A 16176-nucleotide genomic window follows, 5' to 3' on the forward strand; every position below is an offset into this window, starting at 1 on the left:
TGGCGGTGCTGGCTAGAAGGGCCTAATGGCCTACTCCTGCACCTGCTGTCTATTGTCTATTTGCCTAAATGTCTCTTGCATGTCCCTAATATATCCATCTCTACCATCACTCCTGGCACTTGCCACTTTTTGAAAAAACCTCCTACCCCCGTACTTGAGCTTAAGCTGTGCCTTCACATATGATCCATTGGACACTGAGGTAAAGTTGTCTATGCCTCTTACCTTGTATACCTCTATCAAATTGCCTGTCATCCTCCTGTGCTCTACCTTTCCTCAGTGGTTGAGGTAGCAATATTTTAAAACCATCCAGTATATGGACAGGAGAGGGTTAGAGGGCTATGAGCCAAATATGGTTAGGTGGGACTAGCTTGCTGGGCCAGTCAAGATTGATCAGTTGGGCTGAATGGCCTGTTTATATGCTGTACAAGTCCAATTTGATTTTTAACAAATCCTGACCTTAAGCTTTAGGTCCCACGCCCTGCCCCCCAATCACATGGGGAGCTCCAGTTTCTTCCATACCCTAAAGATGTGCAGGTGGCTGTAAATTGTCCCTGGCATATAGGTGAGTGTCATGATCTGTGTAGGTTGAAGGGCCTGTTTCTGTACTGAACCTCTCCGACCTTCTGTACTGTGGGGAAGAGGAGTAACTGTTCAGCTGAATCCCAGAATGCAGGCTATTTGACCAAGCAACATGTCAATTTTGTATAATGCTGATGTCTTTAAAATCCCACAGATGAAGATTATAACAATGCAACAGCACTGGTGATTACCTTCCCTGTAAATAATTTTCACAATGACACTGAAAAACTGAATAAAGTCTTGGCTTGGGAGAAAATGTAAGTAACTCATCATTGATATGTTTAATTATAGAAGTAGAAAAGTTATTCAATCAAATTCTTGCAAATAAAATTTAATTTAATTCTCTCTTCAGGTTTGTTGATTTTCTGAGGAGTTATAATAATTCCAACTTGAGTATTTCATTCTCTTCTGAACGGAGTATTGAAGATGAAATAAACCGTGAGAGTAACAGTGATGTCAAAACGGTTCTTATCAGCTATGTTATCATGTTTCTGTACGTCTCCATCGCCTTGGGGCACATAAAGAGCTGCATGAATTGCCTGGTGAGTGAAGCAGGCAGATATCCTCATTGCGTTGCTGTTTTGGGTGGGGGGAGAACCAATTGTGTAACTGAAATGATTAGGCAAAAATGCAGATTCTAAAAGGTAATGATTTCCTGAGATTGGTGGCTTGCAGTGGTGAAATTTTTAAATTGCTATTCTACCAAGTGTTAGAGTGCAGGTAGACAATAAGCTACAAGGCGGATTGAGGTAGTGTAGTATACTAGGAGACTATTCAAGACAATGTGATAGAAGTTGTCCTTGAGCTGGTGGTACCCGTTTTCAAGTTTAATTCTATTGGCACTGTTTGTTTGTGTAGATTCACTTTGAATCTACTCTGGTGAATACCTAACAGGACCAGACCTAATCCCCTGTGACTGCACCCAATGCTGTCCCTCAGTCCATGTTAGAAACAAAGCTGGTTACTTCCACCATGATGATCAAAAGCCATCCATGACCCAGAGTTTGGGAATCTCAGTGTATTGTGCCTTAGTGGCTAGCTCCTTGCTTGCAAATAAGTGCACTAGCTCCAGAGGTGAACTTTGTTCAAATCTTATGGATAACAAGTTGGATTAATAAGTTTGCATTGACCTATTGCTGTTGTCTAGGTGGACTCCAAGATTTCTCTCGGAATGGCTGGCATTGTGATTGTGCTGAGCTCGGTGGCCTGTTCGCTGGGGATCTTTAGCTATGCCGGGATCCCCCTCACACTGATCGTGATCGAAGTTATCCCTTTCCTGGTGCTGGCGGTCGGTGTAGACAACATCTTCATCATTGTTCAGACATTTAGGGTATTACTGTTGATCACAATTTTTTAATGTTCCACATGGTTAACTTGATTGGGCTCCTGATCACACTCTTTTCCTCTCTGCAGAGAGACAAACGACTGCTTGATGAGTCACTTGACCAACAGATTGGCAGAGTTCTGGGTGAGGTGGCACCAAGTATATTCCTGTCATCCTTTTCTGAGACGGTGGCATTCTTCCTGGGTAGGTCTGATAGTCTTGTATATAGCGTGGCTGACAGAATTACATGAGGTCTTGCTCTTTTGAATTCTGCAAAATCTGCACTGGTTTAAGTTGGAAACTTGATCAGCAACCAAGAAATTAAATTTCTTGTGGTTCAAGGGGTGTGTATGTTTTGTTTAGTCCCATTGGTTGCCAGTTCTGTATGTGACATGGAAAGGAAGTTAACTTAACCCAACTCCATTCACTCCTCACAATGGGACACCTTCCCAGCTGTTCTGATCTGCTCACCTATGCAGCTTATTTGGCTCCATGTTCGATTCCTCCCATATTAGATTCTGTCATTTGTAGCTGTTTGTCACCACCTCTTGCCTCTGTATTCCTACACTCTCCTCCTCCCTCTGCTTATTGTCCCTCCCCCACAGATTGCCAGCTTTTGTTCCAGCCTTTCCTTTCTCTTGCCTCTACTCGATCTAGATGAATGTCTCGAGCCAAAGTATCAACTGTCGATTTCCCCCACAGATGCTGCCTGACCTGAGCAGTTGTTTAGCTCTTGGTCCAGCCATACTTGGGCCCAATTTGACACTTAGAGGCTTAACACTTCATCCCTTCCTATAGAATGGGAGAGGAAATGGTAGAAATAAGCTTAAACATTAAAAGGTAACTTTTAAAGGTAGTGTGAAAATTACCAGGGTAAATGTAGACCAGTAGTATTGCCTCATCTTTGAGAAACTAGAGGGCTGTGGCTATCTAAAATGAAATGTTTCCAGTCACTGAAAGTATTGACATCTTTTAGAGATTAGATCAGTTGGGAAAATTTTGTAGAATTGTCTAATGCATATTTGTGGAAAGCCCACTAATGGGCAATATGCCCTCATTGTCAGAGAAATCTAGATACTAGCACTGCTTCTAGGTCACTAATATATGATAGCCAATTGGGCATATCCTTGCAGCCTGAGAGACAGATTTACTCTGACTGTCACCAATCTCCAATCATCTAATGCTCCCATACCATGAATTTCTGTGCACTAGTCTTTAAAGATGCATTGCTAATCTTTTTCCCCTTCTATCAACTCTCCACGTTTCCAAGTTAACTCTTTATCAACCCTGTCTTCAGATTTATTGCCTTCACATAAGTCACCACAACAGCGAGGGAGTATGTGCTCCAGAAAGCTGAATGGCTGATTACCAAAAGCAGTTAATGAACATTGGCCTTGTCAATGATGGTGGAAACAAAAGATGAACAAGTACCTTGATATGGTACAATTACAAAGTTGATTTTGTCATCTGCACAAGTACTTGTATGCATAGGAACAATAAAAAAGAACTTGTAGACTATCATTTGGCACTGTGTCAGACAAACAGACTTAACATAAATTTTACACAAGTAGAACGAAGTCTGCAGTGCAAAATAGTCAGTGTTGCTACACTTGGGTACTGTTCAGGGTTGTGCCATTTAGTTCAAGAACCAAATGGTTGAAGGGAAGTAGCTATTCCTGAACCTGGTGGTGTAGGACTGCAGGATTTTGTCTCCTGCTCAGTGGTAGCTATGAGAATATTGCATGGCCCAGATAGTGGGGGTCTTTAGGTATTGTCGTGAGACGATACCCGTTGTAGGTAGGGAAGGATGTACTCATATTATATTGGGCCAGGTCCTCTACTCTGCAGCTTTTTGCACTCCTGTCATTCAATTTCACTATGCTGAGACAACAGAAACCCTTAGATTCTCCTGAATAAACAGGAAAATGGTAACACAGAACCAGGGGCTGGTGGAATAGCAGACACATGGGAGCATTTGTATGTCAGTAGGGAAGACAAAAATAAGAATCTTCAAAGAGAAAAAGAATAAATCTTGGGTGAATTGTTTCTTTTTAAAGAACATCATAATTAAACTGGATTTTTGAATTTATGTCAGAAACACTTTAACTTCCTTTTCAGGTTCCTTGTCCACAATGCCAGCAGTTCGTACCTTCTCCCTATTCGCAGGGATGGCTGTGTTCATAGACTTCCTACTCCAGATATCCTGTTTTGTTAGTCTCTTTGGGCTGGATATCCAGCGGCAGGAGGTGAGAAGATTCTTGGCACTTGGCAATAGGGCACTACAACCCCAAACAGTCTTCCACCTACTGAGCTACTCTGTCCTAACTGTTCTGCGTGCTTGTGGAAATCTAACCTTTAGCATCTTTGTTAGTTTGTGGCACGTTTGTTCACTAACATTTGAATGTTTCATTTGCAGAGTAACCGGATGGATATAGTGTGTTGTGTGAAACAGAAGAGGGCTAATACAGATCATTCTGAAGAACTTCTCTTCAGATGCTTCAAGTATATCTATGCTCCATTTTTGTTAACCAATTGGGTGCGACCCATTGTGGTAAGTACTGAAAGTGAAGAGCTTTGGAGGAATGCCATTAGGTCAACAGATAACTGTTTTGGTGGAGTATAATGTGGTAAATTTATGTCTTTGTGATAATAGACACCTGACCATTTGTGGAATACAACAAGCTTGAACATTGATTATCATGACTCAATAATCCTTGTGGATTGATTATGAAGGTGGAGAGTTTTAAGGATGAGGAATTTTAACATACGAACACTGGAAGAACTCAGCAGGTCAGACAGCATCCTTGAGAAAAGAGTAGCCAACGTTTCGGGCCGAGACCCTTCATCAGGACCCTTGATTCATTCCTGATGAAGATCCTTGGCCTAAAACGTTGGCTACTCTTTTGTCACGGATGCTGCCTGACCTGCTGAGTTCTTACAGCATTGTGTTCGTATAATTATGTCCGCAGCATCTGCAGTTGCATTTTTGGAAATTTTAACATGTTCTGAGCAAGCTGGAAGATGAGAGCTTTGGACTAGGATATAGGTTACAGTGAGGAATGTTTGGCCAGGAGGCTCCTAAAACAACTAAATTCACAAACAAACCTTTTTTTTTAACCTGGCTGTGCTCTGCTGTTAGAGAAGATGTCCAGTCTTAGGTCAGACAGCTGAGTGACAGCATAGCCCCACACTTGCAAACAGTGGCCAAGGACTAGTTTGGGGCCATAAGTGCCTGTCTCATTTGGCAGGATTATCTGTTACTTCAAATGATTTGTCAGTGAGGCTTGCCATCATTCTGTATCAAGTTTTAATGGAGGTAGTATCTCAGAGTAACATATCCTATTTACCTACCCTAGGAGTGTGCTTGGAATTTTGAGACAGTTGTTTGGGTCCAGTTGATGAACCACATCTGTCTTATAGTCTTTAGTTGATGGCAACAGCTTTTTAAATCAACTTTACAGAAAATTATGCAGCAATTACTAGCTGCTGGAATTGAGTTAGCCTTTTCATGACATAGCCCCTAGTCAATGTCAGAATTGTATTTAGTGTCACTGGTATATGTTGTGAACTTAAGTTTCCATGAGGGTTAAATACCTAAGAGTCTTGAATGTCAAGATGTCCTTGGTGGGGAGGGCTGTGCCTCTGGATCTGGGTCTACAACCCTCTGCAGCCTCTCGTGATCTTGTGCATTGGAGCCTCATACCAGGCTGTGATACAGCCAGTCAGGATGCTCTCCACAGCCATTTGCTTACATTGTTGGTGAAATCATTGGATCAGCTGGGTTGTGTGGTTTTTGTCATACTTTACTGGTTTCTAACATTCAGACTGTTCACTATCCTTGTCTAATGCATCTGCATTTCTTCTCCCTAGATATCAGTATTTGTTGCAGTCCTGTCATTCAGCATTGCAGTAGTAAACAAAGTTGAGATTGGATTGGCCCAGAGTTATTCTATGCCTGATGTAAGTACAGTGACTGAACTGTATTTAATAACCTCTTTATTACATTGATGCGCTTGTAATTGTGAACTCCCCGTCCTTAGGACTCCTACCTCCTTGATTACTTTGCATCGATGAACAGATACTTCCACGCAGGTCCTCCTGTCTACTTTGTGGTTGAAGAAGGACATAATTATACCTCCTTTGAGGGCCAAAACTCAGTGTGTGGTGGTGTCGGCTGTAACAACAACTCTCTTGTCCAACAAGTCTACAACGCTGCGATGCTGAGTAACTAGTAAGTTCTGTCAAAGGATCACATTTGTAGAACAGTACAGGCTTGGATTTTGTGCCAATCTCCAAGGTCAATCTAATCCTTCATTTTCAGACAGCCCTCCATTTTTTCTTTCATCCATGTGCCTATCTAAAAGTCCCTTGTATATTCCTAATGTATCTGCCTCTACCACCATCTCTGAGAAGGCATTCCACACAACTGTTGAAGTGGAAGAATTTGATCAGGCATGTATACATTGCCTCTCATCTTTCTGTTATGGAAAAAAAGGGACCCTTCCTGTAATGGAGGAGTGGGGGAATGTGGGTTGCTGGGAAGAAAGGAATTAGCTAAATTAGTTAATACAGATCGGGGGTGGAGGGGCGGGTAGGCGTGAGTGCTGAATGTTGGCAAGGAATTGAAGAATTGGGCAAGAAAGATAGTAGAGGAATTAAGTGGTTGGAAAATTCTATGTCCATTCCAAAGATTTACTAAGTGCCCAAGTGGAAAATATTCTAGTTAAGGTTGGGCTTCACCGCACAGGTGGTTCAGGAAGGGACACTCCTGCAGATAGCGTGCGCATATTCTGTGAATTGCTTTCTCTATGAAATGGACTGCTGTCAGAAATTAGGGCTGGCCTGTTATACAGTGTACATCATCAATAGAAGTTCTGGTCCTAGAATGAATGAATCTGTTCCTTGGAGTAAATGAATTTTGGAGCCAGTATGTTGGCAGACTGATCCTTGTAACTTGAATGCCTGAGTTTAGAAGTATTCTCAGATCAGACATCTTCTCCCTCAGCTGAAGTTTTATAGGTTGGAATACCTACCTTACTCTCCAATAGATTATTATTTTTTAAACAATGTTGTAGAATCCTTGCAAATCACAAACCTGTAGTGCAGAAGCCACAATAGTGCATTGTCTTGCAGGATATCACATTAACTTGGCCTAATTTAAAATTTCCCACCTCACTGTTCCTTAACCCATTCATCTACTTGTTCTAGATACCTGCCCCACCGCCACTTTTATAAATGTGAATTTTTTTTTTGAACATGTGCTATGACTGCTTTAACTAGTTTTGAAACATTTTCATTTTCCTCAGCACGAAAATAGGTTTCCCACCATCTTCCTGGATTGATGATTACTTTGACTGGGTGAAGCCACAATCGACCTGCTGTAGAGTGTACAATAATACAGAGAACTTCTGCAATGCGACAGGTAAAACTGCATGAACATTTCCACAAGGCAACATCGCAGCTCTATAAAACTCTGCTTTAGAATATGATTGCAGTGTTGTTTAGTTCTAGTCACCTCATGGGTTGTGGAAGTTTTAGAGGGGGTGCAGAGGAGACTTACCAGGGTGCTGCCTAGATTAGAGAGCATGTCTTATGAGGAAATTCTTCAAGTTAAGGAGCAAAGGAGGATGAGAAGCAATTTCAGGTATAAAGATTAGAAGAAGCATTTTATACATTTGGACAGCCAGATACATTTTTCCCCCTCAGGGTAGAAATGGCTAATATGAGGAGGCACAATTTTAAGGTGATTGGAGGAGAATATAGAGGGTATTGTCAGAGGTATGTTATTTTTTTAAGAGTGGTGGATGTATGGAATGTGCTGCCGGGATTGCTGGTAGTGGCAGAAATGTTCAGAACATAATGAAAGAGAAGCGCAGGGCTATGTGGGAGTGAAGCTCTAGATTGATCTTGGTTAAAAGGTTGGCACAATATTGTGGGCTACAGGGCCTGTATGCTCCAAGTGGACTGCTGATTCTGTTAGTGAAACAGAAGGAATTAATTTGAAATATGAAAGATTAGCTTTATTTCTCACATGTACATCGAAACTTGCAGTGAAGTGTGTTTTGTGTCAAATCAAATTAGCGAGGATTGTGCTAGGCTTCAGGTGCCAACAGGGTATACCCACAGTACATCTTTGGAACGTGGGAAGAAACCCATACAGTCACAGAAAGAACATGCAAACTTCTTATGGAACCCCAATCAGTGATTGCTGGTTGGTGCTATAGAATAATGCACTAACTGCTACACTATCCTGCCACCTCACCTTCCACATGAAGTTGGGGTCCTTTTGAGAGTGGGGGGGGGAATTACTGCTGTACCGAGTACCTAAGGGAAATGGATGTTCAGATTGTAACTTCCCAATTTTGGGGTAAGAGTTGAAGGACTTTGACTTTGACCTTTGGATCTGTACTGACCTGTCAAACATAAGGCCTGCAGTACGACTGGGGGAGAGAATGCAAAAGAAGTCACACCCTAGAAATTGGATTGGAGAACCATTTTCTACATATATCAAACCTGGAAATACTTGATCTGTGCCCATTTCTGGCAGTCCTGCCAACTGTACAGGGCAATTCTGTTATCTCAGCATGGGAATACCTTTTTTTGCACTTGTTGCTTGATGACAAATCTGGCCAAATGTTCATAGGAAATGTCTGTGTGGAGTTTGTGTATTCTCCCTGTGACTGTGGGGGCGTCTCCGGTGGTATTTTTATCGCACAGGAGTGTACGTGAGTGGTAGAATGTGGCGAGGGTAGAGTACAAAACTGATGGGAGGTGAGGATGGTCCAGATTGACATGGGGGTTATTTTGCGAAACACTCCATGTTTGAAGGGAACATCATTGTTTCATGCCAGTAGAACAGAGTGAAGCACATTTCCAGCAGTTTGATTTAGTGCATCTGTACTCTCCCCTGTATTCCCTTGCCTGAATTCTCTTCTTTCCCCTCCCTGTCACCACCTGTCTCCATTGACCTTGCACCAACCACCTTCAATGCAGGAGAAGATAAATTGGAGAAATTGCCACCAGTTAAAATGCATATGCCCTTTCATAGTGTTGGACATGTCACGGTGCAGATAGGGTAAGATCCTGTTCTGTAGGTTTGTTTCGGAGTTGATTGGTTCCTGTCACAATATCGCTTGAGCCTTGTCTGTAGTGGTGCTCTAAGATTGTACCTTGACTGTGATGTCCAGGTATGGGTGGATATAGAAGAATGTAAGAGACTAACCACAGTTTTCCCTTGTAGTTCAAAATCCAGAGTGTGTTCGCTGTCGTCCACTGAACCAAGAGGGGAAGCAAAGACCATATGGTGAAGACTTCATGATGTTTCTCCCCATGTTTCTGTCTGACAACCCCAATCCAAAATGTGCCAAAAGGTAAGGACATCCAGTCTTCAGTAGATAAGGTGTCTTCAGTAAAGTCCTCATCTGTAATCCTTGGACTTGAATTTCACAACTTGTTTAATTAACCCAGTTCACTTTGGTTGTTACTGTTGAAGTTTGTAAGCATCCTAAGTTTGTGTGGTCAAGCTGTAAAGTGAGTCACTTTGGCACACGTAACCAATAGCTGTACCACAGTGCAACTTCCATTATCTGCTGCTTGGCATCTGTTGATGGCAAGTGAACCATCCAAAGTTATAGGTTGCACTTGAAATGTACTGGAGCTGTACGCATCCAGACAACCAGTATAAAGTTTAAACCATGTAACACAGTTAACTGACTTAGTAGCCTCATAAACATTGCTCCCACCGCTAGTTAGTGTGCCACCTATAATGCACTGCAGCATAACCAAGGTAACGGTGCACAGCAGTAGATACCCATGACCTATATTATAGAGCAGATGGCACCTGCTGTTCCCAGCCAGTTGGACAGTTGAAATTGTGTTGGATACAGTAAATGTGGGCTAGGTTGTCCTTCCATACTGGATTGGCTTATCAAATTGGCAATTCAGGATCCATTTCCAACAGCTGCATGTGCAATTGCTTGGAAGAAAAATTTACTTAGTGATACAGGGAAGAAATGGCCCTTCGGGGCCTTCGAACCATGCTGCTCCTGAAAAGGGAGGAGATCCTGAATGATAGGTGAGGTGATCCTTAAAACAGACTACAGTGAGTCAGGAAGGAAATTGGGAAGCAGGAGCACAAAGGTAGTAATCTCGGGATTACTATCTGTGCCACGTGACAGTGAGTATAGGGATAGTGAGGTGGAGGATAAATGCACGGCTGAGGGATTGGAGCAGGGGGCAGAGATTCAGATTTCTGGATCTTGGGGCAGGTGTGACCTGTACAAAAAGAACTAAGACTATTGGGGAGAGTTTAAACTAGAATTGCTGGGGGTTAGGAACCAAACTGAAGAGACTGAGGAAGAGGCAGTTGGTTCACAAATAGAGAAAGCTTGGAGACAGTGTGAGAGGGAAGGTGATAGAGAATGGACACGCTCAGACTGATGGTTTGAAGTATGTCTATTTTAATGCAAGGGTTATTTTGAACAAAGTGGATGAGCTTAGAGCATGGATCAGTACTTGGAGCTATGATATTGTGACCATTACAGAGACTTGGATGGCTCAGGGGCAGGAATGGTTACTTAGAGTGCCGGACTTCAGATGTTTCAGGAGGTGGGGGCATGGCACTGCTGATCAGAGATAGTGTCACAGCTGCAGAAAAGGAGGAAGTCATGGAGGGATTGTCTATGGAGTCTCTGTGGGTGGAAGTTAGGAACAGGTTTGGGGTCAATAACTCTACAGGGTGTTTTTTTTAATATATATAGACCACCCAATAGTAACAGGGACCTTGAGGAACAGATAGGGAGACAGATTCTGGAAAGGTGTAAGAATGACTGGGTTGTCATGGTGGGAGATTTTAATTTCCCAAATATTGATTGGCATCTCCCTAGAACAAGGGTTTTAGATGGACTGGAGTTTGTTAGGTGTATTCAGGAAGGTTTCTTGACACAATATGCGATAAGCCTACAAGAGAGGCTGTACTTGATCTGCTGTTGGGAAATGAACCTGGTCAGGTGTCAGATCTCTCAGTGGGAGGCCATTTTGGAGATAGTGATCACAATTCTATCACCTTTACCATAACATTGGAAAGGGATAGGAACAGACAAGTTAGGGAAGTGTTTAATTGTAATAAGGGGAAATATGAGGCTATCAGGCAGGAACTTGGAAGGGAAATGTACGGCAGAAATGTGGCAACTGTTTAAGGGATATTTGCATTGAGTTCTGCATAGGTCCGTCCCCCCGATCTGTACAGGAGCCGTGGTGTACAAAGGCAGGTGTAAATCTAGTCGAGAAGGAAAGAAGAGCTTACGAAAGGTTAAAAAAGGCAGGTAATGATAGAGACCTAGAAAATTATGCTAGCAGGAAGGAGCTTAAGAAAGAAATTAGGAGAGCCAGAAGGGGCCATGAGAAGGCCTTGGAGGACAGGATTAAAGAAAACCCGAAGGCAATCTACAAATATGTGAAGAGCAAGAGGAAAAGACGTGAGGGAATAGGACTAATCAAGTGTGACAGTGGGAAAGTGTGTATGGAACTGGAGGAGATAGCAGAGGTGCTTAATGCATAGTTTGCTTCAGTATTCACTACAGAAAAGTATTGTGGTGATTGTAGGGATTACTTACAGCAGACTGAAAAGCTTGAGCATGTAGATATTAAGAAAGAGGATGTGCTGGAGCTTTTGGAAAGCATCAAGTTGGATAAGTCACCAGAACCAGAGGAGATGTACCCCAGGCTACTGTGGGAGGCAAGGGAGGAGATTGCTGAGCCTGTGGCGATGATCTTTGCATCATAAATGGGGATGGCAGAGGTTCCGGGAGGATTGGAGGGTTGTAGATGTTGTTCCCTTATTCAAGAAAGGGAGATAGCCCAGGAAATTGTAAACCAGTGAGTCTTACTTCAGTGGTTGGTAAATTGATGGAGTAAATCCTGAGAAGCAGGATTTATGAACATTTGGAGAGGTATAATATGATTAGGAATAGTCAGCATGGCTGTGTCAAAGGCAGGTCGTGGCTTACGAGCTTGATTGAATTTTTTGGTTGTGACTAAACACATTGATGAAGGTAGAGCAGTAGATGTAGTGTATATGGATATCAGCAAGGCATTGATAAGGTACCCCATGCAAGTCTTATTGAGAAAGTAAGGAGGCATGGGATTCAAGGGAACATTGCTTCGTGGATCCAGAACTGGCTTATCCACAGAAGGCAAAGATTGGTTGTAGACAGGTCATATTCTGCATAGAGGTGGGTAACCAGTGGTGTTCCTCAGGGACCTGTTCTGGGACCCCTACTCTTCGTGATTTTTATAAATGACTTGGATGAGGAAGTGGAAGGATGGGAAGTAAATTTGCTGATAAACAAAGGTTGGGGGTGTTGTGGATGGTTTGGAGGGCTGTCAGAGGTTACAGCAGGACATCAATAGGATGCAAAACTGGGCTGAGAAGTGGCAGCTGGGGTTCAACCTATATAATTATGAAGTAGTTCATTTTGGTAGGTCAAATATGATGGCAGAATATAGTATTAATGGTAAGGCTCTTGGCAGTGTGGAGGATCAGAGGGATCTTGGGGTCAAAGCAGCTGCATAGTTTGATTCTGGTTAAGAAGGCATATGGTTTATTGACCTTCATCAATCGTGGAATTGAGTTTAGGAGCCAAGACTTAATGTTGCAGCTGTATAGGACCCTTGTCAGACTCCACTTGGGAGTATTGTGCTCAGTTCTGGTTGCCTCACTAAAGGAGGGATGTGGAAACCATAGAAAGGGTGCAGAGAAGATTTACAACAATGTTGCCTGGATTGGGCAGCATGCCCTATGAGAATAGGTTGAGTAAACTCAGCCTTTTCTCCTTTTAGTGACAAAGGCCAAGAGGTGACCTGATAGAAGTGTATAAGATGATGAGAGGCATTGATCATGTGGTTAGTCAGAGGCTTTTCCCAGGGCTGAAATGGCTAGCATGAGAGGGCACAGTTTTAAGGTGCTTGGAAGTAGGTACAGAGCAAATCTCGAGTAAGTTTTTTACGCAGAGTGGTGAGTGAATGGAATGGGCTACCGGCAGTGGTGGTGGAGGCAGAAATGACAGGGTCTTCTAAGAGACTCCTGGATAGGTACATGAAACTTAGAAAAAGAGGGCTCTGGGTAACCCTCAGTAATTTCTAAGGCAAGGACATGTTCAGCATAGCTTTGTGGGCCAGAGGGCCTGTATGGTGCTGTAGGTTTTCTACGTTTCTAAACTCAATTAACCTGACATGATCACGGGACAATTTACAATGGCTGGTGCATGCTTAGACTGGGAGGAAACTGGAGGACCCAGAGAAAACATGGAGGATGTACAGAGACTCCTTACAGAACAGTGCCAGAATTGAACTGTGGGCCGAGTTGCACAGGTCACTAGCAGTTTTAGGCTCCATATCCTCCTCCCTCTCCACCCAATTCTTGACTCTCGTCAGAGGCAATATTCCAGTCACATTTAATTTGTTCAACTGTTAACACCTTTCAGTCTGATCTTCCAGAATCCTTTTCCCTTTACTAACACCACTGAAGGATTCTAGTTGGACCTGACATAGAATTAAATGTTGGAAGTAAAACAATATTTGAAAGGTGAATTGTTAACCAATGCCTCTAATCTACAGTGGGCATGCAGCATATGGATCTGCTGTGAAGTTGATTCATAACAACACAGGTGTGGGTGCCACTTATTTTATGACATACCACACGGTGCTAAAAACATCTGCTGACTTCATTGATGCTGCAAAGATGGCTCGTGTCATTGGGCAAAACATAACTGAGTCCATGGGGATTTCGGAGAAAGGCTATCGAGTCTTTCCATACAGGTAACACATTCATATTTCCAAACCATTCTTGCCAATCTTGGAATGAAATTCGTGAAGTAGATTCATAGACGGGTGCAAGGTTTCAACCCCAAGTGTCAACTGAGTTCCTCCAGCAGTTTGTTTTTGCAATGAATCTGGTCACTTTACATATTGAACTGGGAAGGTAACTGAGCCTACCTCACCTAGAGTATAATTTGAAGTGGCAGAGCTATGGGATCTCATGGTTGTAATGGTATACAGATTGCTTTGTGTTAGCAATTTGAGCACAAGCTGAACAGTGAATGAAAATCAAAGCGCTCTAAATTCTGTAAGTACTCACTGGATCAGATGGTATTTGTGGAGAGTGGTCATGGTTAACGGATAGCTGCTAACCCAGTGTACAGATTTTTCCAATAAGCTTTCAGTTAAATGAAGTAGGAAGAGGCTTGTATGAGGGATAAATGCTGACTAAACCACTTAAACCCACACACTGCCCCACTACTGCTTGGTGCAATCAAATGGTTTCATTCCAGTACATCTGCCTGATGATTAGTTTTACAGAAGTGATACAAAGGGCTCTATTTTCTCCATTTCATACAGAGAGTGGAACAGAACAGCAGAGGAACGGGCCCTTAGCCCACCATGTCTAACTTAATTATTCCAAATTAAACCATTCCTGCGTTCATATAATCCATTCCCTATCTGTTTGAATGGCTTAAATGTTGCTCTTGCACCCATCTAATCTTCTCCTTTCACATTTCCATCCACCTGCTATCCAACTATACAAACCATGATTTGGTGTCCAGTTTACCGTGAGCCCCACACACTTGGGTATACAGAGGGAGTCAGGTACCGAGAGAGAAGTGGAAACCATGTGGTTGATCTCTGGAGACCGTACATATATCATGACCAGGATTGGGATCAGATCTGGCGTTTGGAGTCTTGTCTCATAAGCTTGCATGTAGCCTGCAATGGCAGCATACAGTATGAATGGCAAGTTTAAAAATCCAAAAACATGGCTGGAAACATTCTGTAGGCCCAGCAGTGTCTGGGAAGAGTTGATGTTTTGGGTCAAAGCCTCCAATTGGGAAAGAGATTGATGAAACTTAAGCTGCAGGGAGGGAGGGGTTGTCTCTGGGGTAAAACCATATGGATAAACTGCATAAAAAGATTCTGATTAGAGAATGGAGTAGTTGTTTATTTTTATTTATACAACATGGAACAGGCCCTTTTGGTTTAACAAGCCACACCTTAGCCTAATTGCAAAACAATTTACAATGACCAATTAACTTCAAACCCATACGTCTTTGAAATAGAGCACACAAAGGAAACCCACGCATATCTCTTGATGAAATTCCTTACAGATGGCGTAGGAAGTGAACTACGAACTCAGACACCCCAAAATGTAAGAGCATTGCACCAACTGCCACGTTACTGTGGCAGTCATGTTAGTGAGATCATGAACAAAGTGTAGGGGAACTTTAAAATTGCAGCAAATGTTTTCAGTAATCCTATTTCTGATTGTTTTTGCAGTGTGTTCTATGTATTTTATGAACAGTATTTTACAATTGTGCACGACACAATTTTCAATCTCTGCGTGTCGCTGGCAGCAGTTTTTATAGTGACTACGATCCTGCTGGGCTACGAGGTGTGGTCCGCAATGATGGTATGCATCACCATATCCATGATCATCACTAACATGTTTGGAGTTATGTGGCTCTGGAACATCAGCCTGAACGCAGTCTCACTTGTAAACTTGGTAATGGTAAGTGGACTCCTGACATTGAATCAATATGGGCAGAAATCTGCATGGGCTGAAGGGTCTGTCTGCTGTGTGGTACCCCTCTGGTGTACAGCCCCAATGTTGCACCACAACATAAATGCACAAACAGATCAAATTTACTCATCCCTTCCACATTTCATATGTTCAAATGAAACACTGTCCATTTGTTGCCTTTTGAACCATTTGCTGTGGTTGGTTCCTTCAACTCTTTCTCCACAACTATAGTTTTGGGTTGAAATTCCAGTTAATGTATTTGTCTCTGGCCTTGAGTCCTAGTCTTTTCACTGTTATGGTCAGTAATGTTGTAGATCAGTACACAGCTGGAGGTTTTAAAAGGGCAGAAATATTTCTCAAACTGATTGCCATTGTTTCTTTCCTAGTGTTGTGGTATTTCAGTTGAGTTCTGCAGCCATATAGTTCGTGCCTTTTCTGTCAGTACAAAGAAGACCAGAGTGGACCGTGCAGAGGAAGCCCTGGCAAATATGGGCAGCTCGGTAAGTAACCAAGGCATCAAATATCTTGCCTATTGGCTTAAAAAATCAAATTATTGGAATTAAATGGAGCTTGTATTAAGGCACCACAGTAGCGTACCGGTTAGTGTGACACTATTACAGCTCGGGGTATTGGAGTTTGAAGTTCAGTCCGGTGTCCTCTTCCTGTCAATAGAATGCATGGATTCTTTTCCTCACTGTCC

At 42.6% G+C, this 16176-nt stretch overlaps 1 protein-coding gene across 1 annotated transcript in view; it reads left to right on the forward strand.

The window, feature by feature from the left end:
• The window catches only part of npc1 (Niemann-Pick disease, type C1), a 44077-nt gene that overhangs the window by 22538 nt on the left and 5363 nt on the right, over positions 1–16176 (forward strand). Inside the window, exons 11-23 of the mRNA XM_059977828.1 lie at positions 734–836; positions 932–1121; positions 1727–1909; positions 1993–2107; positions 4022–4149; positions 4320–4454; positions 5774–5863; positions 5944–6134; positions 7210–7325; positions 9144–9273; positions 13520–13720; positions 15233–15464; positions 15863–15976. Coding sequence (XP_059833811.1) covers positions 734–836; positions 932–1121; positions 1727–1909; positions 1993–2107; positions 4022–4149; positions 4320–4454; positions 5774–5863; positions 5944–6134; positions 7210–7325; positions 9144–9273; positions 13520–13720; positions 15233–15464; positions 15863–15976 — 1928 coding nt within the window. The remainder of the gene's footprint in view (positions 1–733; positions 837–931; positions 1122–1726; positions 1910–1992; positions 2108–4021; positions 4150–4319; positions 4455–5773; positions 5864–5943; positions 6135–7209; positions 7326–9143; positions 9274–13519; positions 13721–15232; positions 15465–15862; positions 15977–16176) is intronic.

The sequence above is a fragment of the Hypanus sabinus genome, chromosome 1 (assembly GCF_030144855.1).
Source record: "Hypanus sabinus isolate sHypSab1 chromosome 1, sHypSab1.hap1, whole genome shotgun sequence".
Classification (NCBI taxonomy): Eukaryota; Metazoa; Chordata; class Chondrichthyes; order Myliobatiformes; family Dasyatidae; genus Hypanus; species Hypanus sabinus.